The sequence below is a fragment of the Gracilinanus agilis genome, chromosome 5, assembly GCF_016433145.1.
Source record: "Gracilinanus agilis isolate LMUSP501 chromosome 5, AgileGrace, whole genome shotgun sequence".
Taxonomy (NCBI): Eukaryota; Metazoa; Chordata; class Mammalia; order Didelphimorphia; family Didelphidae; genus Gracilinanus; species Gracilinanus agilis.
In genome coordinates, this window is record NC_058134.1 from 43,847,266 (window position 1) to 43,873,588 (window position 26,323).

Below are 26,323 nucleotides of genomic sequence, written 5' to 3' on the forward strand. Positions count from 1 at the left end.
CTAGCCATTGAGCCACCCAGCTTCTCCTTGTTTAGGTATTTTTTCATCATTTCTCCTATCTTTTCAAACTAGACGCAGACAGAGTTTGATTTGTTACCTGTGCATATTTAACAAAGCTATTAAAGGGCAGATTTCTTTTATTGTTTTATTTCAAAATTTCCTAGCTGTTTGGTGTAACTCAGGCCTGAATGAAAATGGCTTCCCAATAGCTGCCTAACCAAAAATTCATCCAGCCTCTGCCTGAGGGGCCTCTGAAGCAGTCCTGCCAGCAGGGACTCGAAAGGTGGGGGCACATTAACATGCCCCGAAAAGACTCCAAAATCTTACTTAGGGACACATTCAAAAACAATGATAAAACTGACTGTATGTTGGGGCATCTAGGTAGCCCAGTGGATAGAGCACCAGACCTGGAGTTGGGAGGTCCTGGGTTCAAATCTGACCACAGATACTTCTTAGCTGTGTGACTCTTGGCAAGTCACTTAACCCCAATTGACTCACCCATATCCTTCTGTTTAAGGCAGAAGGTAAGGATTAAACCAACCAAGAAAAGTGATTGCGTGTCACACATTCATAAGAACTTACTAACACCAAAGGGAAGGTCAGAACATCAGCACCATTTTCCTCTAAGCACAGGTAAGCCAATACTGCAGTGCTTTCAAGTTTATTCCCAAACTTGAGACATGGCAGAGCACAAAGGCCACAAGGCAATTCAGACAGGCGGCTGGCTGGCTGGGGGATGCTCACCTCAGCTGCTAGGAGGGAGTCAGACAGTCAGAAGACTTACCAAGAGTGCATTACTGAGTCCCATCAGGTGAGAAACCACAGAATTCAATAAGAAATCTTCTGTGAAATGGGTGGTTACCTAGAGGCGAAAATGAAGGTATTCAGTCATTAAAACAACTTTTTATTTCATTACGGAATTCTATATTTCAAGTCTTGGGAGACTTGAGCCTTTATCATTCTGTATTCTCTCCTACTGACGTGTATTTCAAACCTTTTATGGAATTCTTGATTATTTAAAAATGTTATATTAGAATGAATGGGATCTTTGATGATATAAATCAATGACCTGATTATCTAACCAACAACCAGTCATTTCCTGATCCTGTCCTACCCTCTCCAGCAACTTCAAACATGCCTGATCTGATTCCTTGAATATCTATCTATCTCCTTGTCTGGAAACCACTGCCTTCCTTGGGAAGATAAGGATTTTATGAAGAGGGAGTTCACTTTTAGCATGGAGATGGGAAAGGGAAGGCTGACTTAGGAGGAGAGCGAGTAAGTAATTCAATTTGGCTAGCAGGTAGTCTGTATGAAGGGGAGATAATGTCAACTAAGTGTGTAAGAGCACCCAAAAACAGCTAATCTAAGAGACTAGATAGTAAGCAAGAACTCTGTGAACCATATTTTGGGTGGCCTGAAGAAGTGGCTGAAAAAATATAATTAACAATTAAGATGTGGTCTGTCAGATATCCCTTGATAGAAATTCTTCAATCAATGCCCTTAAACCACATGGTTTAAATTACTAGTGAGCAGGCTAAGATAATATTCTTTATCTAGGAAACCTGGAATCAAAACAAGAGGAATAATAACATTGATGAAATATTGGTTGTTGTTTTTTTCTGCCCACTCTCACCTTTAGCAGGACCTTTTGAAAAATTCAAGATCGTGAAATTCACTAAAACATCACAGTCCACTGTATTGAGAAATTAAAAATTTTGGAGCACAGAAAATAATCGCTCAAGTATCACTCAGGTTATTAAATTCAATTCAGTAAATTATTGTAACCTTCCACTGAACATTAAAAAGAGAGAGACTTGAAGAAGGATCATTACATAAAAAGCCATCCTGAATACAGAGCCATTTTAGGATAGGAAGGAGAAATATTTCCACGTTGATACAATTGTATATTTGGGCCCATATATATGAAAAAATGGTGTAACATAAAAGCTTGGATCAGCATATTTACAAACCAGCTTTCATCTTTTTCCACTTAAATTTGATGACAGAGGAATTTTGGGTATGGGCTACATGCCCAGCAAGGAAACAGCTATAGAATTTTCAAGTTCTCTCTTCCAAGAATTTGTGACATTTTTTCTTTTCATTCTTAAAAGCAGCTGAATGTCATAATACTTAAAAAAAAACAAACAACCATCTGCTTAAGACGGCTAGAAGACTTCTTTATTGAATTTACTGCCATATTCTTTTTTATTTAGGGAATTATATTATCTCTATAGCCAAAATGTAATAGCTAGACTTTTAAGTTACTTATCTGGAGAAATGAGCTGTTATAGGACTCAGAAAAGTCACGCCCCAGTGGAAAGACCCCCTAATTTTGGAGTTGGAAGAGTGGGGTCAAAGTTCTCTCCCTTCCCAGAGTCTCAGTTTCCTTATCTAAAGACTGAGGGGATTGGATTAGATGGTCATTAAGGTCCTTTCCAGCACTAACAGCCCAGGTCTGTTCGGAGATCTAGAGAGAAGAGATCTCAGAAGCCATCTAGGCCACACCATATTTTATGTCTGAAGAAAATGAAGCCCCTGCAGCATGTTCTGAGGCTTGCCCGAGATTACCCAGGAACTGTCAGAGATGGGATTCTGTGACTATGTAACAATTCATGAGTTCACACTATTTCAATACTTCAAGGATTTCTGGTTTCACTGGGTTCAGTTCTCTCCCTCACAAGAGCATGGCTCTTCTGGACTTTAATAATTATCCTTATGAGTTACCGAGTCCCCACATCCCCATAATCCATCACTCAGCTGCTCACCTGGTGATAAGCCTCTGAGGGAGCCAAGTTGGTTCTTGGGTCAAAAAAATGCAGTCTCTTACTAGGCGGCTACCTGAAGCCTTGCTGGGTTGGGAGGATCTACCCAAGCACATTGAACTCCATGGATATGGCGGCCCTTGGAAACACAGGGTTGGCCCTACTCTGGGCTCAGACGACAGGGGAAGACCCGTGATTGTACTGAATGCCTAGAGGAATAAAGGATTCTTTTGCTACCAATGGGCACCAGTCATTCTGCAACTCAGAGAATTGCCTGGAGGCATGGAACAGAAAAGCAACTCCTCAGCTAGTATGTATCAGAAGCTGGGACTTGACCCAGTTCTTGTTGACTCTCTAACCACTACACCATGATGCCTTTCTGAAGTAGGACTTTAGTGGCAGTATTAACATCATCAGAATGTAACTGGCAAAAGTCTATTGTTTAGATTAATTGCCTGTTTGTCTTTAACAGTCAAATATATTTGTCCAAGTTTTTACAGTTAAGGAGAAACAAATGTTCTAAGACCTTCTAGAGTGTTTCACTACCTCAAAGGCAACTTTAATATTATTTTCTCCATAGAAAATTCCCTCCTGATGATATGTATGTTGGGGGATTGACTGAAGTGGGGAAGAAAAAGTGGGGAAAGTTAAAAAAGTTGTTTTAAAAGAGCTATCAACATGGTTTAGGTTGCCAAAGGAATTAAAGATCAGAAGGTAATAGCAGAAGGTGGGATCAAAGTTTGGTCAAAAAGACTACAGACATCAAAAAAAAGTTAAACAACAAGGCTGTGATCTGCGCCCATCAGAGCTTCCGCAAGCTTGCTAACCTGAGAGATGATAGAGTTCTTGTACTCCCCAAGCTTCCTGGCTTCCTCTTGCTCCTTGTGACTCAGTACGTGAGGGGTGGGCACCTGCCCAGAAGCCCTGGCCTCGATGAATTTGGTCGTCAGGGACCAGAGGCGCTGCTGCCATCTCAGCACTCCTGGGAGAGCATCGGCTGAGGTCAGCACCAGGGAAAGGGAAAGAACAAGAGAGATTTAGTTAAAAATGAACAGAAAAAGGCATGTGTAGGAGTGAGCTTTCTCTTTGTACAGGGTTCATGCCCATTTGATATCATGTTCTTCCCCATCCTGTGGGGCAGGGGGTGGAAGAATAGATGTCCCTATTTTATAGAGCAGAGACATGAGGCTCAGAGAGGTCAAGGAGCTCTCTCAAGATTAGAGGCTAATTAGTACCACTTGGTCTAGTGGCTCTTTCATTTGCTTACGACGCACCATGGAGAAGGGAGATAGAAATTAATTACAATGAGGTTCATTTTCATCCAACATTCAAGTTTAAAGTGCATCCTATATGCCGAATCCTCCAAATCCTCTTCTTTTCCTTACTTACAAAGCTCCTTACAATTCGAAGAGACATCACAGATCACCTAAATGACACCTTCATTTTTATGAAGAAAATGAGGCCTGGAAAGGTTTAGTGACTTGTGTAGGGTCTTCCATCTTGCCATTCCCATTCCCTGGGCAAGTCTATCTCTGTACTCAGATCATACAGTTGGTAATGACAAAACTAGAGGCTATTATGTAGTCTCTTCAGGAACCAAATAATCCAGGAGAATTATTCTTGTCAAGTCATTTCTAATCTAAAGAACCTGAGGGATGGTAGATTTCTTTTGAGGGTGAAATGGAGCTGGCCCAGGAAAGCTTCCCTTCTAGTAAACCTCCCCTGCTGGGTCCTTTAGGTTGAAGTTGACTCAAGTTTGGGCCAGACTTCTCAGACTCATTCTGAAAGGGAATAGACTTTTTGGCCTGGAGCAGCCCTAAGGCAAGTGTTGAAGGAAATCAACCTCTCGAGGGCTGGGTATGGGGCAAAAAGGTCTTTGTTTCCCTGAATGTTAGACTTTCATCCTTGTTACTCTCCCAAACTGCCTCTGACCTCACAAAACAAGTATAAGCTTGAGGGGCGAGATGACGTACTTTTCACATCCCACAAGAGATCTTTTTCTGGAGGGGCTGCAAAGAGGACGTACAGCCGCACAGTGTCGATCCCATACTGCTTTACCACATCCTCAGGATCTATTCCATTGTACTTGGATTTACTCATTTTTTCCCACGTCACCTCTAACTTTTCTTTGGTTTTTGCATGAACAGGTTCCAATCCTAGAGAGAAGAAGGAAAATATCATCTGGAATAATGAAGTCAGTCAAACCAATATAAAAAAAAGTGATTGTTGGATATATGTGTCAGACTGAGAGAATCCATTTCAACAGTCCTCTTTACAGGCATTCCTTCCACATCGCACAGTATTCATGCATTCTGGTAAAGTTGTGTAAAATGTTTTGGTCTTCTCTTCATACTAGAGAAGAATCTGCATTTTTTCTTTTTCTTTTATGGGGTGTACAGTTTATATATTAAAGTTTATATATAAGTATACAAATGTACCTTATATACATTTGTGAGTTACTAATCTTTTAAAGATAGCTCTACATTTCTAGCCTTTATGTGTCATCTGCTGGCTTTTATGGGTTTTTTTGGGTAAACTTTAATTTTTTTACTTATTTTAACTTTAAAAAAGTAACTGTATATTTATGGTATTAAAATATTATTCAATACTATACATATATTTTATATATTTCTGTATATTGTACTAATATAGATATACACTGCATATTTTAACCTTTTTATGCTGGTCTTCACATGTTATGTGAGGCTTTCACAGAACTCCTCCCAAATTCCCATTTAATTTATTTAGTTATATTTTCTTTTTTTAATCAGAAATAAAAGTCTTCCACTTAACTTCTTACGCTGAACCATGATTGAAACCACAATGGGGAAAGTTGCAAAGTGGAAGAGATATCTCTATTTACATAATACATATCAAAGTTTTTCTCAGTGTTATACTATGAAAAAGGGCTCTTTTTCAAACAAAACCCTACTCCTAATCTACGACTTCTTTCTTTTAGGAGCCACAGAGTCACTGGGTCTGAAACTGAAAAGAGCCAGTTAGAATACATAATTCACACTGCTCAGGTCATGAATGAAGAAACTCAAAAGCACACACAACCTGTGCCTATGTGGCAGAGCTGGGGGCAATGACAAGATGGAGAAGCAGAGAATGCCAAGTTGGGAGGGATCTTCAAGATCATTCAGTCCAATCTCCTCATTTATAGAGGAGGAAAATTGTGCTCAGAGAGAAGTTACAATTATTTCAATATAAAAGGGTGGCAAAGTCACTCTTTAATCAGCACTTTCCTTTGTGTTCACTGTAAAAACTAATTTCACGACCATGTAAATGACTAGGGAAAAGAGCAGGAAAGAATATATGATTATCGGTTTCTGTTCTGATTTTAGGGCAAGAATTCAACCCCAAATGCTATCAATAAAAATTCCTTGAGGCACAGAGAATGGTAAGGAGTGAAGGGGAAAATCACTGGATGGGAGAGGGAGAAAGGATTCAGTTGCTTGGTTAGGGGTCTGGGAACTGAAAGGGTGTTTATGCTACAGTTTATTTGAGCCCTGCTAATGCCTTTAAAAAAAAAAAGTGCTACTTTAATATTCTCCAGGGCTTTCAGGGAAGTAAAGTCCTCATTTTCCTCCGAGGGAGACACTTTGGTGGTGGGCAATGATGATGCCTTTCTGTTCAGTTCTGCCATGGTCTGTACAAAATGAGGCCCCCTTTGGGCTGTTAAACACTGTTTGATGGGGATGCTTCTGGGCAGTGTTACTTATGCTGGCCAGAGGTAGCTCAGTAAAACAATAAAATCTTGCTAAATCAATTCTGCTGTTATATTATGACAAACACCATTTCCTCTGAGAATAAGGATTATCTCCTTTTTTGTCCTTATAGCCATCATTCCTAGCACAGAGGCTGGCACATAATAGGTGCTTACTAAATGACTACTGATTAGGATTATAGTTTTAGAATTGGAAATGTCTGTAGGGATTGAATCTAAGCCCCACGTGGAAAGATGATGATATGGTTTAGGGAGGTTAAGTGAGCTCTGCTGGGTCACACAATGGGACAATCTCAGGTCCTAGGTTGTCACATATCCATGACTTGCACCTCTTCTTCTCTGAGCTGGCCTCAGGCTTTCTGGCTGCACCTGTACCAAATGTTCCATGTTGCTTCTTACCAGTGAGATCAACTTCCTCTCTCTTCAGATACTGGCCAGATGGTAGACGGAATGTCTGCCCTTTGATAAGGCCTTGAACCAGCAGCTTATGAAAAGGTTCTCTGAGGAAAGATAAAATGAAAAGGAAACTGGTGGGTTGGAAGCAAACTTGTAAAAAACAACAAAACAGACATGAACTTTATGAAACAAAGACAAGTACACACTGATGATGCCTGCAGGCAAACAATTGTCACTAAAAAGCCTTTCATGATCACAAGCACAATGAAAGGCCTCACATAATGCAGAGAGACAAAAAAAACACCAGAGCCAAAGAGTTAGGATTTATGGAGTGCCATCTCCAAGAAGCAGCGTGGTGCAGTGGAGATTGGAATTTGGAAAATGGGCTCGAATCTTACCTCTGCTTCGTACAGTTTGTATGACCCTGAGCAAGTAACTTTCCCATCAGGACCTTAGTTTCCCCATTTGTAAAATAAAGGGACAAGCCTCTCAGGCATCTTTCAAATATACTCCTGTCCATTCGGGGATGAGACACTCTATAGGACCCAAGAAAAGGAATAAAGCATGGCCTTGGCCTCAAGCAGCTTACAACTTTACTAGCCATTTAAAACCAAAGGATAAAGTATACACATTTCCTCTTACCTCTATTGTTAACAACTATCACATAACTATTTTAACTCTAATTTAAATTTAAGTATATATTCTTTTACTTGGAGAGCCCAATCAATTTAGCTTTGAAATGGTTCTGAATGTACTGTCCTAAGTTATTTTGTGGAGAAGAGACATTCATTGAGAATATGTACACATATTTTATATCTTTTTCAAAAAAGGTAGCAAAGAGTCACCAGGTTTGGGTGAGATGGAACTCTATTTACATCTTAAAGATTACCAGCTGCTTTTATAGAGCAGCGCTCACAGTTCTGACATTCATCTGGATGATAGTACCTTTCAACATGCAAACATAGTTCTTTTACTTGACTCAGGCCACTAACTGGGATGGTTTTTACCAAAAGATGCTAAAGCAATTAACCTCAAAGAGGCCCAACTTGCAGGAACCCAACTCCGAGGATGGAAATCAAAGGAATTTCATTGTCAATTTAATGGGCATCTCATTTTATTTTACAATGCCACTTTATTTAGACAGGTTATGATTATGAACAAGGAGTGAGCCTGAATGACCTGCCAGTTGTTACTGTTCTTTTAATCCTAGTGATATGAAAAGAGGCAATTAAAAATGAAACTTTTTACTGGAATATTGGGGGGAAAAAAGAAAGATGTAAGAGAGGGAAGGGGTGGGTCACTTGGGCAAAAATAATTTATCTCTTAGCATTTTATATGCTGGCATTAATAGGCTGGCTCCTCTCCAACATCCCTAACAAGTGATTTCCAGGCTCTACTTGAAGGTTTCCTTCTTTCTCTCACCTTTTTTCTTTTCTTCTTGGGGAGGAGGTGATGGGGGGATTTGGAGTTGGGAGAAAAGAATTATAGCAGTGAGTAGGATGCTAATGCAATACATCACTCATTTGAGTAATTCCTTGTGCTTGGTGCCAGACCCTCCAGGTTCTGCCTCCCTCCCACCAGCCTGGTGACAGAGTAATAAAAGAGGAAGGTTCTCATTTGCAGCTGAGTGACTACTCTGTTAGTGCCCCCCCTCACCTCCCAAATAAAAAGTTCATGCAAAATAAACAAGTCTTCTTTGAAGGAAGGTTCTCCCCTTCCTGTTTCTCCCGATGCCAGAGGTTAAAGTGTACCACTCTACACCAGATAAGAGTAGGAAGACTGCATTCCGGAGGCACATGGATCTCAGCTATGATTGGTTTTCAGACTCTAGAAGCTGTACTGTTCTTATCTAGTTTTCTGAATTGTCAAAGCCAGAAAATGATTTGAGCTGGGTTTGGATAAAAGTCCTACATAAATCTCATAAATCAATTTATTTCACAATTCATACAAATAAATTCATTCAAATATTTGTTAGCACCTACTATGTACCTGGCACTGTGGATACAAAGACAAAAATCTGCAGTCCCTGCCCTAAAAGAGCTTATGTTATAGTGAAGGGAAAGTGCAGGTATATAGGAAATTAAGTATAAAGTAATTTTTGGAGGGGAGGGCACTAGCAGCTGGGGAGATCAGGATAGGTTCCCTTCAAGAGAGGACTTGTGAACTGTGCTTTTAAGGAAGCCTGGGAGACCAGGGAGTGAAGGCAAGGAGGGAGCACTCCCAGGGGTGGGGATAGATGGCCTGGGCAAAGCCTCAGGCAAGAGGGACAGAACATCATTTTGACTGGAATGTATTGTGAATGAAGGAGATCATCAGGCAACAAGCCTAGAGATGTAGGCTGGAGAGTCAATCCACAAATATTTACTGCTTTGCAATCACTGCTAAGTGCTGCAGGTTCCAAAGAAAGTGCAAAAACCATCCAGTTCCTCAACAAGCTTCCATTCTAATGAGGGAGACAATATCTATGTGAATAGGTTATTCTAAGATATGTGCAGAGACATCTTGGGGAGGGCTGTAAGATGCTCCAAATCATTAATGATAAGAAAAATACAAATGATAGTCACTCTGAGGTTCTACTTCCTATCCTTTGAATTGGCAAAGATGGCAAGGGAAGAAAACAGTTGCTCTTTGAGGGGTTGGGGAGAACAGGCATGTTAATGTACAGACGGCAGAGGCATGATCTGGTTCAATCATTGTGGAAAACAATGTGGGACTATATCCCAAGTCATTGGATTTCTATTTGACCCACTTGTGTATCTATTAGGTCTACACCAGAAGGAAATCAAGGATAGATAGAGAGAGAGAGGCCTCAGAGGTAGAAGAAAATTTATAGCAGCATTTTTTGTGGTAGCAAAAGAACTGGAAACAAAAATGGTGCCCATTAATTGGTGACTGGCTGAACAATATTGTGGTCTATGAACATATAAATACGATAGATTCAGAAAAGCATGAGAAGACCTGTATGCACTGATAATGAGTGAAATGAGCAGAATAATTTATGTGATGACAACAACATAAAGGAAGACAATTTTGAGACCTCAGAATTCTGATCAAAGCAGCAAATAATAGTGATTTCAAGGGATGGATGATGAAATATAACTCCTGTCTCTTGACAGAGAGATGATGAACTAGATACAGAATGAGATTGGCATTCTCAGATGTGTCCATTGTGTTGATCTGTTTTCCTAGATTGTACAATTTTGTTATAAAACCCTCTGAAGATGAGAGAAGACAATCAGGGATACTGAAAGTGTTTGCCATAATTCTTTTTCTAGTGGGGGGTGGAGTGGTAGGATAGTGGGTAGTGATTGATGCACACTGAAATGGCATTAATAAAACATTTTTTTTAAAGCCTAGAAAACAAAACAAAGGCAGAAGAGGACAAAAACCAAAAAAAGCAGGTGTGTAACTACTCAGTTACACATACATACTCAGAATCTTCTCAGGGTCTAGCATAGTGCCCAGCATGGAAAAAAGGAGTTTAATTTTTGGCACGCAAAAAAGGTGTTTAATTTTACACACACAAATATATATATTTATGTATGTATATATAATATATACACACACACATACACAACATACTGTTTTTCAATAAATTACCTCATATACCTGAAGCTCAAGGTTTCTTATATAAGCCTTCCTTATGCTTCTTTGCATACTGAAATGTCTGTTTGCTGATGATTGTTAAACTCATCATTTAAAGAGTGAGTTGAAAAATTAAATAAAAGAGAGCTTAGATGCAGGGGAAAATACAAATGGAGGAGCTTCTTAAGCAGGGAATGATGTGGTTAGACTACTTTGGGAAACAATTGGTAAGGTATATTGGATGGATCAGAGAGGGAAAAGACTGGGTGTAGGGAGCCAAAGCATGGGGTTATTGTAATAGTCCAGACAAGAGGTGATAAAGGGAGGACTGAACTGTGTGAATAGAGACAAGGGGGCAGATAAGACACATATTATGGAGTAGAAACAAGATTTGATTGAATGAGGTAAACAAGGGAGAAGAGATGAGAGTTATTTCTGAGGTTGCAAATCATGAAAGTACCTAAATTATATCTGGGTTAGCCTATTTGTAATTCAGAGAACACTATCTGAAGCTAGATTTTTTAAAGAGGATATTAAAATTCACACCATATTATTTCAGATAATAAGGACATAGTATTAATACTGTACACCAATAGCTGACTTGCTCATTTATAAAGCTCATGGTACACACTCCCATCTAAGATACTTTAAAAGAGCTTGATTTTAAAAATAATCCCCACCCCTAAGGATGGACTATGGAAAAGGGACAATGTGTGTAACTAAACAGCTGGTCTTTGAATCTCAGGCTTTTGGAGATGAAAGAGTCTGTTTATCTCAACCCCTTCATTTGACAGGTTCTAAGAGACCCAAACATTTCATATTTAAGGTGAATTTGTTTATGTTCCTTTTTAACATGAACATGCAAAATTTTGCAGCCCAACAAAAGATGCTTATTTGGGTTGCTTCTGCTGAATGTATTATCCATTCTTTCTAACTGAGTCCCTTGAGGTTGCTAGCTTATTGGTGTTGAAATGGTAGCACAGTCAATGTGCTCTGTGATAACCCCCATCCCAACCAATGTTTAGGAGGTCTGTCACGAGGTCCTGAAGAGGCTTCATAGATTCTGAAAAATTTTAATAAAGCCTCATTTTCCCTTTCTAGATAGCTAACCTCCTGTTCTGATCAGAGGTAATGGATTGTGAAAAAGTGCTCATGATGAGCAGACCATGAATTTTAACAGTCACTACAACTGAGGGACAACCTCCTTCTTTAAAAAGGAAAACCTCTCTATGTTATGCATTTCAATTTGGCAAATTTCATATCTGAAGGCACCAGCTTTTTCTTGTAAAATGAAGAATTAAATGCAAAAAGTGACAAGGATTCATCTTGGCAGCCATTTTTGTTTCTATTAAAGAAATGGAAATCCAAGTATCTAAGACTGGTTAGTCTATGTCCTTCACTCCTATCTACCTACAGGAATAGGATAATCTGCTTGACCCTTTACAATAACGACTGAAGGGAAGGCAGAGGATGCTGGCCAAAGGGTAGCCTCCCACCAAGTCGATCACACTGGGAATCACTACCCTATTCCTTGCCAGCTATTTTTACTGGGAGGCAAGTTTCCACTGGCTAACTCTGGGATCTTTGAACATAAAGTACATAATTAAAAATCTTTGCCAACAAAGATTTTTGGTTCTGGTGTTGCAAGATGAGATACATTTGCCTTTTTTCAAAGTAACATAACCATAAACCAACAGGAGACATCCAGGGATATTGAAAGCGTTTCTCATAATTCCGGTTATTTCTCATCTCATAGGAGCAAGGAGTGACAGATGAGCAAGTCTAAGTGAGCCTCATAGTTCAGTAATTTTTGTAGGCTGCTAGGGGGTGGGGTGGAGGGTAAGGGTTGGTAGAAAATTCAAACAGGCAAAACAGTTAGGAGCTGGAAAAATTTGTTTTTTCCCTGAGCTCACTGACCAAATGCAAATGTAAACTTTTCTGCTCCCAGCTAAGCCCACTTCTATTCAATGTTATTGCTAGGCATGCAGGACAAAAAACGTCTGCCAACTGCACATGTATTTGCAGTTGGAAATAGAGATTATGAAACTTTAAAGACAAAGTAATATAAAGTAATGAGTTTTGTTTAGGCCTGTGCTTCTAGACCTGAGTGGGTACCTAATTTGATTTCTGATCCAAGGGGTTTCTCTTAAATACATTTACTGAATATCGTGTCAGAACTGAGGTTAGTCATTCTTCCTACTAAAAAGCAACCAGGCAAATTAAGTTTTCCTCAGAGAAAAGGTTCTATCAGAAATGCCCATGGTAACATGGATCTAATGATAAACATTACAGAAATGACTTAATCATCTACCAAGTGGTCCCTATTTAATAGGATCACAGATTTAGAACTAGAAGGAATGCGAGAGGTCATCTAGTCTAATCCCTTTCATTTACAGATGGGGAATCTGAAATCCAGGGAGGCCAAGACCGTCCAAGGGTCACATTGGTAGCAAAAGGCAGGGTGCATTTTAAAAAATATTGTTTTCTGACTCCAAGGTCAGTGATATTTTCAATTGACCATGTATCATCTGAAAAATCTTTGGTTATGCTTTTAAAATGTTTAAAACCAGGGGCAGCTGGGTAGCTCAGTGAATTGAGAGCCAGGCCTAGAGACGGGAGGTCCTAGGTTCAAATCTGGCCTCAGATACTTCCCAGCTGTGTGGCCCTGGGCAAGTCACTTGACCCCCATTGCCTACCCTTACCACTCTTCTGCCTTGGAGCCAATACACAGTATTGACTCCAAGACAGAAGGTAAGGGTTTAAAAAAAAAATGTTTAAAACCTTTTGTTGATCAGTATAAGCTCTTTTTGAGAGGAGCTTCTGGGACTCTATAAGAAGGAAAGTTTATATAAAGAGACAGCATGGTGTCCTAGAAACCACAATGGATTGTTATCAGAAAACTGGTTTGAATTCCAGTTTTGCTCCTTAATACTGTATCTGTGTGACCTTGGGCAAAACCCTTAACATCTCTGTAGAATAAGGAGGCTGCAATCAGTGAACTCTGGGGTCTCCTCTGGCTCCAAAATCTCTTGTTATTTAGTTGTTCAGTCATGTCCGACTCTTTGAGACCCCAATGGACCATAGCACTCAAGGCCCTTTTATCTCCCACTGTCTTCCATAGTCTGTCCAAGCTTATGTTTGTTGCTTCCATGCCATTATATATCTATAACATCCTCTGTCACCCTCTTCTCCTTTTATCTTCAATCTTTCCTAATATTAGTGTTTTTTCTATTAAGTACTGTCTTATAATTATATCCTATTATATATGGATATATTATAATTATATCCAAAGTATTTAACTAAGCTTCAGCATTTGTCTTTCCAATGAATAGGATTTATTAATTTCTTTTGGTATTGACTGATTTGTTATCCTGGCTGTCCAAGGGACTCTCAGAAGCCTTGTATAGCACAATTTGAAAATGTCAGCTCTACAGTGGTCAGCTTTTCTTTTAGTCTAACTCTCATAGCCATCATAACATTACAACTGGAAAAAATCATAGTTTTGATTATACAGACTTTTGTTGATAAGGTGCTGTCTTTATTTTTTATTATGCTGCTCAGACTTTCCATACCTTTTCTTCCAAGGAGCAAGCTTTTAATTTCATCACTGCAATTGCCATTAGAAGTAATCTTTGAGCCCCAAAATGTAAAATCTGACACTGCTTCCATATCTTCTCCCTCTATTTGCTAGGAAGTGATGGGACAAGTTGCTAAGATCTTAGTTGTTTTGATGCTAGCTTTCAAGTCAGCTTTTACACTCTCTTTTCCTTTCATCAAGAGACTTCTTGATTCTTTTTCATTTTCCACCATCGAAGTGGTAGATATCTTAGAGTGTTGATATTTCTCCTGTGTTATGATTAAAATGGATATAGATGGATGTAAATAGAAGTATTAATATTTTAATTAAGGCCATGTTAGGAAAATAAAGAAGACCATGCGCCTGCTAAGATCTAATTCAAATCCCCTGCCATACCTTCTGCCCACCTGGCTCCCTCGTACCAAAGAGCCTACCTCTAATGACCTCAGGAGTCTTATACTGTTCTTTTAAATAATCACACTTCCTGTCTACCTGCATTACAAGAGAAATCATGGGAAATGTAGTTTCCAAGTCTCCTAAATGTCCACAGGAAGTCTGTCATATATCTAAATATTTAAAACTCAAATGAACCCCAAATTTCCACTATCACCCGACAACTTAATTCTGGTTTTTGATTCATTTAGCCTGACATTTCACATGATATACTCTGAAAATAAGTTATAGAAATAATGTGACAACATACAACTTTGACATTCTCTTTTCCCGATCTTAAATCAATCAGTTATTCAATGTTTGGTTTTGTTGCTTCTTGACCCACATACAGGTTGCTCAGAGATAAGTATGATGACTTTTTCCTCCCATCTGTTTGAGGACTTGTCACATTTTGTTGCATTCCACACAGTCAAAGGCTATAGTGTAGTTGAGGAAACAGAAGATGTTTTTCTGAACTCACTTGCTTTCTCCACAGTTCAGCAAATGTTAGCAATTTGGTCTCAAGTTCTTCTGCTTCTTCAAAAACCAGCCTCCACTTCCGGTAATTCTCAGCTCATATATTGCTGAAGCCTAGCTTGCAGGATCTTTGCTGGTATATGAAATGAACACAATTGTTTGGTAATTTGAACATTCTCTGGCATTGCCTTTCTTTAGGCCTGGGATATGAAATGATCCTTTCCAATCCAGTGGCCATTCCTAAGTTTTCCAAATTTGCTAGCATACTGAGTGCAGCCCTTTAACAACATCATCTTTCAGGATTTTAAATAGCTCAGCTGGAATTCCATTACTAGCCTTATTGTAAGCAATGCTTCCTAAGGCCAACTTGACTTTATTTTCCAGGATGTCTGGTTCTAGATCAGTAACCACAGCACAGTGGATATTAGGGATATTAAGTTCTTTCTCATATAGTTTTTTTTTTTCTGTACATTCCTGCCACCTCTCTTCTATTTCTGTTAAGTCCCTACCATTTTTTCTTTTATAAGAGCTATTTTTGTGTGAAATGTTCCCTTGACATCTCTAATCTCTAAAAATCTCTTGAAGAGGGCTCCTGTCTTTCCCATTCTATTGTTTTCTTTTATTTCTTTACATTGCTCTTTAAAGAAGGTCTTATCCCTTCTTGTCATTTTCTGAAATCTTCCAATCAATTGGATATTGTTCTTTCTTTCTTTTTCCTTTTTTCCTCAGTTATTTGTAAAGCTTCACCTGACAGTCATTTTGCTGTCTTGTTTTTCTTTTTCTTTGGGATGTTATTTGTTGCTGTGTCCTGGACAATAATGCAAAGCTTTGTCAATAGTTCTTTAGCAGTCTATCTACCAGATTGAACCCTTAAATTTGTTTATCACCTCTACTTCCTTTTCATAAGGGATGTAGTTTAGGTTATACCCATATCATCTGATGGTTTCTCCTACTTTCTTCAATTATGTCTGAATTTTGCAATAAGAAGCTCAAGATCTGACCGAAAGTCAGTTCCATATCTTGTTTTAACTGACTGTAGAGAGCTTCTACACCTAAGGCTACAAAGTACATATCAATCTGATTTCAATATTGACTACCTGGTGATGTCCATGGGTAGAGTTACCTTTTGGGTTGCTCTAAAGTCTATCATTATTACTGGACTCATAATAGCTTTCTGTCACCATGCCACCCAATGAAAATTTGGAAGGGAGCTAGATTATTTCTAAGGAAGGTTCTAAGCATGACATTATGGTTTTAAATAATCAGTGTTTGCTAACAACTACTACAAGGGAGTTACTTTAATAGAGAAATAAAAAGTTATCTGTGTCTTTCTTGTAGATGACAGGGAGGGAAGAGAGCTAGCAGTAGGAAACTAGGGATGCTGCCTTTTTTATATTGTAGCACTTATTTCCGTGGTAGACAGTGAAATAGAGAACACTGCTCAATAAGTTGTGGTAGAGGATTGTAATGGGCACTAGTGTGCCCTAAGAAATGTTGAGCAAGATGATCACAGAAAAGCTTGGAAAAACTTCTGTGAAGTGATGCAAAGAGAAGTGAACAGAACCAAGAGAATGTTGTACACAGTAACAGCAATACTGTACAATGATCAACTGTGAATGACAACTATTATCAACAAGGCAAGAATCCAGGACAATTTGAAGGGACTCATGATGAAAAAGGATTTCCACTGCCTTAGAGAAACAGAGTCCAAATGCAGACTGAAATATATATTCTTCACTTTATTTCCTCCATGAATTTTTCTCTAATGTAAACAATGTGTCTTGTTTTGCAAGATAATGAACATGGAAGTATTTGTATTGTATGATAATGTATGTGCAGCCTATATCACATTACCTGTCTTCTTGGGGAGGGGACGGGGAGAGAAAATGGATCATAAAATGCCAGAAATTATTATTAAAAATTGTATTGATGGGGCAGCTGGGTAGATCAGTGGACTTAGAGCCAGGCCTAGAGATGGGAGGTCCTGGGTTCAAATCTGGCCTTAGACATTTCCTAGCTGGGTGACCCTGAGCAAGTCACTTAACCCCCATTGCCTAGCCCTTACCAGTCTTCTGCCTTGAAACCAATACAAGTATTGATTCTAAGACAGAAGGTGAAGGTTTTATATGTGTGTACATGCACACACACACACATATATACATGTTATATGATATATACACATTATACACAATACACACATATATACACATATATACATGTGTGGGCACACACACACACACATAAATAATTGGGAGGTACAGCTAAGTAGCCTGGTGGATAAAGAGCCAGGCGTAGAGTTAGGAGAACCTGGGTTCAGACCTGGTCTCAGACACTTCCTAGCTGTGTGACCCTGGACAACTGCCTAGCCCTTGCCCTGAGCAAGACCCCATTGCCCCATTGCCTAGCTCTTACCACTCTTTTGCCTGGGAACCAATACTTAGTATTGATTCTAAGGCAGAAGGTAAGGGTTTAATAAAAAAAAAATTGTATCAATATGTAATCTGGAAAAAAAGAAAAAGAAAACATTGCTCAGAGCTGTGAAGGAATGGCTAAAGAATAACTTCAAGAGGCAACTCAGGGCTTAGTGGATAGAAAGCCAGGCTTAAAGAGGAGGTCCTTGGTCCAAATTTGGTCCGACACTTCCTAGCTGTGTGACCCTGGGCAACTTAACCCCAGATGTCTAGGCTTTACCACTCCTGTGCCTTGGAACCAATACTTAGTATCAATTCTAAGACAGACAGTAAAGGTTTATTTAAAAAAAAAAAAAGATTAACCAAGTGAAACCACAGATCTAGAAAATAAAGGACAAGCACATGGTTTCTTACATCTTTGTAAGTGAGGGAAGGATCCCAAACATTTTTCTTTTTGAAGGAATACAGAGAAAAGAGAAGGAACAGGGAAATCCTGACAGAAAAGAACAAGTAAGAAAGGTTCCAAATTATACCTGGGTATTATTTTCTTTAGAAGTGTTTTATGTATTTTTAACATGATACATAGTGATATTAAGTTCAGCTAATTTTAGAAAGAGCAAACCTATTTAAAGTACTTTTGGGCTCAGATATAATTTTATTCACATAGGCAACTCCCAGTGTGGGAACTGCTCTCCACCCAAGCAGATTAGTACCCCTTCTGGAACTTGAAGAGTTTTAGTCAGTTGCCTGAGAGGCTCACCAACACTGAGCTAGTCAGGAGCAGGGGCAGAATTTTAACTCAGATCTTGCAGTTTCCAAAGCTCTCCCTCTATTCGTGCCTTAACATAGAGCTGGGTTTCTGTTTCTTCTCCGCCCCGTCCCCCCCAATAGACAGAGATGCCAATTTCCATACTGGTTCACAATGTCTCTGGGAGGAACCTAGTGGGTCAAATGACAAATCAGGGCAACTATAGCCACCTGGTGGTAGCAAACACAAATGACAGGTTCCATTTTCATGCTGGGTAAATCAACCAGCAAACGTGAACTTGAATTCCCTTGTTAGACTTGACGCAAATAGGGAGCTTCCCGCCTACATTTAAGTGATGCATTTGAGATAATTATTTGAAAAAGCAATGTGAAGGGCAGAGAAAATGAAAGCTGTCCTACCAGGAGCTGCTCCCAACGGGAAGATGAATCAGAAATGAAGATAAAATATCCCTGAAATTACAAAGCTGAGTAATCACTTATACAAAATTCACTTGCTCACACATATTTCAGGTACAAATCTACCCAGGGGAGGGAGAGTACACCTACACACTGAGAATTAACATGATTCTTTCTTTTTCTCCTCTACCATTAGTAGGTTAAAAGCTTTTTGGGAAAGTTTGACAATCTCAAAGGCTGAATTCCGAATTGTGAGTATAGGAGAGTAAGCAATTTTCACTTGTTTATGACGGACTAGTTTTTGCCAAAAACATATTGATCAAATAAAATAGTCCATTAATTTTCTTCCCCAGAGGCTCATGAAAACTATTTAAATTTTTTATGTACTTAAAACAAATTACTTACTGGCACAAAACTGAATGGTATAGTAGAAAGAACACAGGTTCTACACTCAAGAGGACCTGGGCCCAATATAACTCTTGATGTACCTTATTTGGACAACTCTGGTTGAATTCCATCCTCTCCCTGGGCCTCAGTTTCCTCATCTGTAAAATGAGAGGGTTGGCTTAGATACCCCCCGAGACTCCTTCTAGCTATGATCCTATGAAATTTATCACTTTGAAAATAAAGCTCTTAGGTATATCGATAGACTAGATGGCATTCCTCAGAATTGGTTGTAAAGCAAATTTCTGTATACCAAATCTTCATACAACTGAAAAAAAATACTTATAGAATAAAACCTGTGTCATAAAAAGAAATGGAATAAACATACAGTTAAGAATGTGGCTATTCTTTGTGAATCAAAATACAACCACAAATAACAAAGGTATAAAAACCCTGTACTCAAATTTAAAATATCTCATTTGTTCATTCAATAAATACAAATGGATAATGTATGCAAGGGGTTGGGAATCATGGCTGGATAGGAAAAGATGTGACATTCAGATTTTATCAAGGTGTTGATAATTTTGCTGATTTCTTTTTCTTTATCTTTAAAAAAAAGGAAATGAGGGATTCCTCTCGGAGTGAGGAAGGAAAAGAGAGGAAATGTAGGTGATGCAATGACTAAAAATATCTATAAAAATCTATTATCTTAAAAAAAAGATGATACCTTCTCCTTTCCCTCAAAGAGTCAGAAACCTCTGCCATGATCTCTTCTGTCTGGAGTTCCTTGAGTGGGATAAATGCTCTATGCCTAACCTGGCCTTTAAATTCAGGACTAAGAGATGTTAACCATTTTCTTTCACAATCCTTCATTTTTATCTCTTCTCTCTAAAGCTATTTGTCATCTGTGATTTCTGTTAACAATATTTTCATAGCAATTGCATTAAAATAGCTAGTGTGTTGGTTTAAGATATTTTGTGGTGAGAAGAAACTTGTTTTTGCATGTGATTGGCCAATGAAATACTTATCTGACAAAGCAGTACATAACACCATTGTAGATTAAGAACTGGAGAAGACCCCAGAAGCCATCTAATCCAACCTCGTGGTTCAGATGATGACATGAAGCCATGATGAAGGGATGAAGAGGGGCAGGGAGTGCTACAAGATTTGCTCCTGGTCACACAGGTCAGTGGAAGAGTATCAGCTACCTATTCAAAGAATCACCATTCTCTAATTTCTGTTTGAAATTCCACAGATTTTTAAAATCTCCAGTAGAAATATGGAATAACAAATATTTTCTTGAATCCTATTAATGGGTCAGGAGAACACTGCCAACACAGGCTAATAGGAGCAGATTTAATTTCAGCAAATACCTATTTTGGTTCTCTGATTTGTTTTCATTATATCCTTTCATCAACAGTGCTAGAAGGGTTTCTTTGGAGAATATGGCTCCCCAATTGGGAGGAGGACAGGTGAAAACATACACATAGAAAATACAAAAAGCTTTGCAATATGGTAAACTTTTACTATTCTGTCTTGAAACTTAGAAATTTTAAACAAGAAAAAAGAATATACTTATATTGAAATCTTTTACTGATATTGGGAACAACGCATACAAATATTGATGAAGTTATCGTTTGGATCACATGATCATCAATTTGCAGCTGGAAGAGGCACTAGTCCAACTCCATTATTTTGGAGTTGGGGAAACCAAGGGTCAAGAGGCTGAAATGACTTGTGCAAGGTCATGCAGAGAGTGGGTGGCAGAATTAGGGCTGAACTCATGGACCCAGGTCCTCTGATTTCAAATTTAGTCCTCTTCTGTACTGGACACAGAGGAACAGAGCAAATGGTTGATGCTTACCAACATATGCAAAGTAGACTTGGAAAACGGAACTCTTTATTCTTTCCCTCAAATAGCACTGGTTTTTTCCCCTTCGGGAAGGTATTTAATTTCCAAGTGACTGTCTAGGAAACTGTAATGCTTACCTGTGCTTGACCATTTTTTGTGCATTACAAAAGTGGCTCATGAATCTTGCATAGAACAGATGCATCACTGCATGCTCCTTTCCTCCAATGTATAGATCCACAGGCATCCAGTGATTGGCGACAGCTTTGTCAAAGGGGCTAGAAGAAAGGGGCACAAGAGCAAATAAGAGCACATGCTTGTCAGGCAGGAATAACTCTTCAGTTCTAATCAGGGAAGCATAATTCTATCTGAATATCTCTTATCTCTTGAAATGAATTATATTAAGGAATGATAACCATATTGTTCTTTTAACCATATTTTTAATTAAAAATTTTTTATTTACACATAGAAACAATTCTTGACAATTGTTTTCCAATATTTTGTAATTTAGATTTTCTCCATTCTTCCCTTCCATATATATATGTATATACATATATATATGTACACATACATATATATATGTACACACATATATATATATATGTACACACACATATATGTATGTATGTTATATAGGTTATACCAGGGCTTTTCTTCTAATCATATTTTAACCTAAGTGATTCAGTGGATACAGACCCAGGCCTACAGTCAGGAACCTGAGTTCATATCTGGCTTTCAGACACCTACTACCTGTGTGACCCTGGACAAGTCCCCTAACCCTGTTTGCCTCAGTTCCTCATCTCTAAAATGAGCTGGAGAAGGAAATGGCAAACTCCTCTAATATCTTTGCCAAGAAAACCCCAAATGGGGTCATGAAGAACTGGATGTGACTAAAACGACTGAACAATAAAATAACCATTATATTTTAAAGAAGAGTATTATAAAATAGAAAAAATGGTCTAACATTCCTCTAGTGCTAGTGAATGCATTGATATGTTTTAGCCAGTGTAATAGCCATGTGATTCCTTTTGCACAAAAGAGACCATCTCCACTGTGCATGACAAGGTTCCCTTTTTAAGCTTGGACTTGTAACGTCATCAGGGTAGAATTTTGAGTGTGCTTCTCGTCGTTCAGAACTGCAGCTCCCCCAGAATTCCTTTTCAGATTAGCACCTAAGGGAGGTGCCTTCTGGATTCTAAGACTCCTTGACCTGGACTATCATGGCGCCTCTCATGATAATGTGGTGTTATGTGCAAGGATGGTAAGAAGGGGCTCACCGCAGTCTTGAAAACGAGTTTGAATATCCAGGTGAATCACTTCAGTGCTCTCCTCAGTTTCCTCATTTACAAAGTGACTGGCATTGGGAGAGGATGCAGGAATTTGGATTCCTTTCAGCCTTGACTGCTGAAGGAAGGTGACCAAGCATGTCAAGGGCCTCAAGATCATGCCCTATGAGGACAAAGATTTGGAGGGGAGAGGAGAGTGATTGATGACTATATACAAAGAAGAGAAGGGAAGTCCTTTGGAAGAGGGATCATCCTGGTTCTCTCTGGCCCTAGGAGGCAAAACTAGGATTAACAGGAGAAAACAATAGAAAAGCACATTTTAGCTCAGTGGCTGTCCAAAAATGGAACTGTCTGTCCTAGGAGTAGGGAAGGAGCTCCTCTTCCCTGGAGGGCTTCCCATGAAGGTCTTGGTGACCACTAGTCAAACATGCTGTGGGTGGGTGGGAGTAGTTACTGATCAGGTCTATTCTAGAGAGCCTTGAGATCCCTTCCCACTCTGGAATTCTGTGTATGTTAATTTTATGATCATCTTCAGGCTTTATTATTGGTACTGGATAACTGAGGTTGTTAGAGTTTTTGCCATTAGAGGGCAATGTGGTTTTTACAACAGAAAAACAGAGATATTAAAAGAAAAAAAAGCTGGACATTTCAAATCTGAATTTCAGTCTTATATTAAGGGACTGCTATGAAAATTATTAGCCTACTGAATGTAATTATGCCTTTTTAGGGTGAACTGTCAAAAATAATTTGATGGCTGAGCCTCTTGTACTAGTTCCACTCTAATGGAGCTGGGCCTTTATTGATTCAGATGTTCCTTCAACAATGCAGTCTGCAGTCCATCCTATGAGCTTACTGAGTACAAGCGTTGTCCACACACTCTCACAAATTCACCACTGGGGGTTCATCCAATGAGCCTGGGGCATACCTTGATTGCTGTGAGACTGAGACAATACCAGTGGAACTATCAGGGTGTCCCACGGTCATCCTCTCATCCCCAGCCTCCCCACATAACATTCCTGATTGAACTTCTTCATGGTTCTTTGTCCTAGGTTTTAGGATGCTCATACTCCCCATGGGCTTCCACACAGCTTTCCCAGCAATCCTTACTTTTAAATCTTCCAATCTGTAGTCATACCACATGGCCTGGAGAATCTGGATATTGAAAAGATGGCCTTTTGTTTGTGGAGGAAGTTTGTGGTAATTAAGGGAGTTTTACTCTTGTAGACAGTTCGGCCTGCTCTCTTCTTCTTTAATTCAGGGATCAATTTGTTTCCTCTTTGAAATATCTTTCCAAGATGCCTTTCTATCTGTCCATCCATCCATTTATCCTTATCCACACTGATAGATGAGTGTTCTAGGTTGTTTATCTGACTGCATGTAGTTAGACAGCTATTTTCCATCTATCAGTTTTTTCCTATATAGAATGTTTAAACAGATACTTTGGACTTATGAATGTTGTCCAGGAGGCTCCATTCTGAACACTGATGCAAGCAGCACAACTGGCATCTGGAGGAGATTTCTACCTGAAATTTGCCCTCCATGATAGTGTTGGGCTAGCTTGTATTCTTTTGATGTATGGTTGGGAGATATCTTTTTAGAAGAGAGTCTTTAAGGTGGTGTTTTGCTCTACTGAATGAAATGCTTTTTTTTATAACCAACAAATAAGCATACTAAGATCTTCTATTCAGCATCTTTCAGTCAAGTTGTGTGATGATAAAGATGAGATCTATTGTGAAATACCAGTTATGAAAGTACTTATTCTCGATTAATACATTCATTGAGGTTGCCCTTGTGTGTAGGTAGATTATTCTCATAAAAATGTCATAAAAATGGGAAAGAAGGTATGTAGGGTTGTTGTTGATAAACTCTGTTGCCTCTTCTCTCAGCATTCATAACATTCAGGATTTTCCATGTTCTTTTGGCAGCTTCCCTTATTTCAGAAACCTTGTAAAGTGATCCTTCAGTATCCCATCCAAGTTGGGGCACTTATAGCACATATCTGTGCTAGGCATGTTTGGGTCTAACCCAACTGTTGTTTTCATTTTTGTGGTCTTTAATACCTCCACTTCTGCCTCCTCTATGAGCACACCTGGGACTGGAATGTTAGCGTTGAAGGTTGATGATTCTACTGACTATCCTTGATGGTGAAAATACTTGCTATAAAATAATCTTTGCAGATTTTTTTCCTATTTTTCTTCTGTTTGTTGTCCTTCCATTTTAAGGCTCTCAGGTTGATTTTGGTTAGGTGGGTGTAGTGCCATGCTTTCCTTCTTTTGTGTGTGTGTAGAATTTTTCTGCTTCTTCTTTTGCCACAATGAACATTAATATATAAGCTGCAATTATTCTCATGGTCTTTTTTGCAAATACGTACCATGTGCGTTGCGATAAGAGCCATGGCCCAGGAGATGGTGTTTTTTGTTACCTTTGGGCAGAAAAGAAAATGTATTCTGACAGTTCCTTTCCTGGCCTCTCCAGAGAGAGACTGTGAGCTGAACCGTCCTTCTAATTAGCTGTAACTTTTCACTTTTTTCAACCCGAGAATGTCAGGATAGTCAGGATTTGGTTCTTCTCTTAAAGGGGTTGCTAAGCTTTTTGGTGTCATGGAATGGATTTGGATCAAGGGAATGGATCTGCATTTTCATTAGCATAGGAAACTCCCAGGGAGAAAATTTCCTTTACAATACCTATCAGTACCTGCCCTTCCAGCTGCAGGGATCTGCCTGGGATACTGAGAAGTCCCTCACAGCCACCATTTGTTAGAGACAGAACTTGAACCCAGATCTTTTTAACCTTGCCTGACGTCAGTTCTCTCCACTGTGACAAGCTACTTCTCTCTCTAGAGGTCAAAATATTAGCCTTTAAGTCACTTCTTCAGTTACATTCATTGCAAACTGCTAGCACTTGACATGGTAGAAGAACAGTTATAAGACTAAGCAAATAAAAATGTGAAATACTAAAACATTAAATGGAACAAAACATGAGATGAGCCCTCAAGAAATGAAAAAAAAGAAGGGGGTGAAGTATGAACAAAGAAGGAACAGGGCATGAAGGAGCACAAAGCTGCAGGCAAGGCAGGGCTTTCCTTCTTCAGCTCTCAATTCTTTGGTCCTATCAGTCTGAGGGCCTAACTAATCCCTGGGGAGAACACATTCCAAGCATTTCAGGGACAATCTAAATACTCCCAGGCAAGACTGATTAGTAGCTTTTCCCTGTGAATCCTGGCAGGCTGGTACTCACATGCGAGAGGCCTACAGGACTATACTAGAACTACAAATTGGTTGCTGTCTCTTTGCCTAGATAATGGTTTAAAAATATTCAGAAAATTATAATTATAATTATTTTTTTTAAACCCTTACCTTCCATCTTGGAGTCAATACTGTGTATTGGCTCCAAGGCAGAAGAGTGGTAAGGGCTAGGCAATGGGGGTCAAGTGACTTGCCCAGGGTCACACAGCTAGGAAGTGTCCGAGGCCAGATTTGAACCCAGGACCTCCCATCTCTAGGCCTGACTCTCAATCCACTGAGCTACCCAGCTGCCCTTCCCTCCTACTCTCCTCCCCCCAGTAACAACTCTAAGAGAAGGGTTAAGGCTAGACAAATGGGGTCAAATGATTTGCTCAGAGTCACACAGCTAGAAGTGCCTGAGGCCCATGTCCTGACTCCAGGTCTGGGGCTTTTTCTACTGGGCTTCCTAGCTAGCTGCCCCCCAAAATAGACTTATTTTGCAAGTAACAGAGTGAGGGGCCTATTTCTGTAATCTTGGCTTGAGGACATAGAATTTGAACTTATGCCCCTAAAAGGGAAAGTCAATCAGTCCGCCAGGCTGTCAGTAAGCATTTATTAAGCACTCAGGTGTGGTGCAGGAGATAGGATGCTGGGTCCAAGGAAGGCTTTAGTCGAATCTGGAAGAGCTGAGTGCTGCACGGATACCATCTCTTTGCTCATTTTCACTCTGTTCGGTAAAAGAGAACCCAATGATTCCCCTATGGGTAAGGGAGCTTACCTGTGAGTATTACACGGGTCTGTATATCTGAAGTAATACCAGGCTGAATCAACAAAGGTGTCCATGGTGTCAGTCTCTCTTTTGGCTGCGCCTTTGCACCTGGAAACAGAGAAGACTTGGGGTCAGAAGTTTTCCACTGGCTTTTGATGAGAAAAAATACTATAGAACAAAACCATTTTGAAATTCTATTTTATATCCATTAGATTAGCAGAAATGACGAAAAAGAAAATGACAAAAGCTGGAGAGACTATAGAAACACAGGCAC

At 39.3% G+C, this 26,323-nt stretch overlaps 1 protein-coding gene across 1 annotated transcript in view; it reads right to left on the reverse strand.

The window, feature by feature from the left end:
• The window catches only part of LARS2 (leucyl-tRNA synthetase 2, mitochondrial), a 204,955-nt gene that overhangs the window by 23,784 nt on the left and 154,848 nt on the right, over window positions 1–26,323 (reverse strand). Inside the window, exons 11-16 of the mRNA XM_044678902.1 lie at window positions 26,059–26,157; window positions 20,911–21,048; window positions 6,895–6,995; window positions 4,739–4,921; window positions 3,593–3,762; window positions 785–862 (exon numbers count right to left, since the gene is read on the reverse strand). Coding sequence (XP_044534837.1) covers window positions 785–862; window positions 3,593–3,762; window positions 4,739–4,921; window positions 6,895–6,995; window positions 20,911–21,048; window positions 26,059–26,157 — 769 coding nt within the window. The remainder of the gene's footprint in view (window positions 1–784; window positions 863–3,592; window positions 3,763–4,738; window positions 4,922–6,894; window positions 6,996–20,910; window positions 21,049–26,058; window positions 26,158–26,323) is intronic.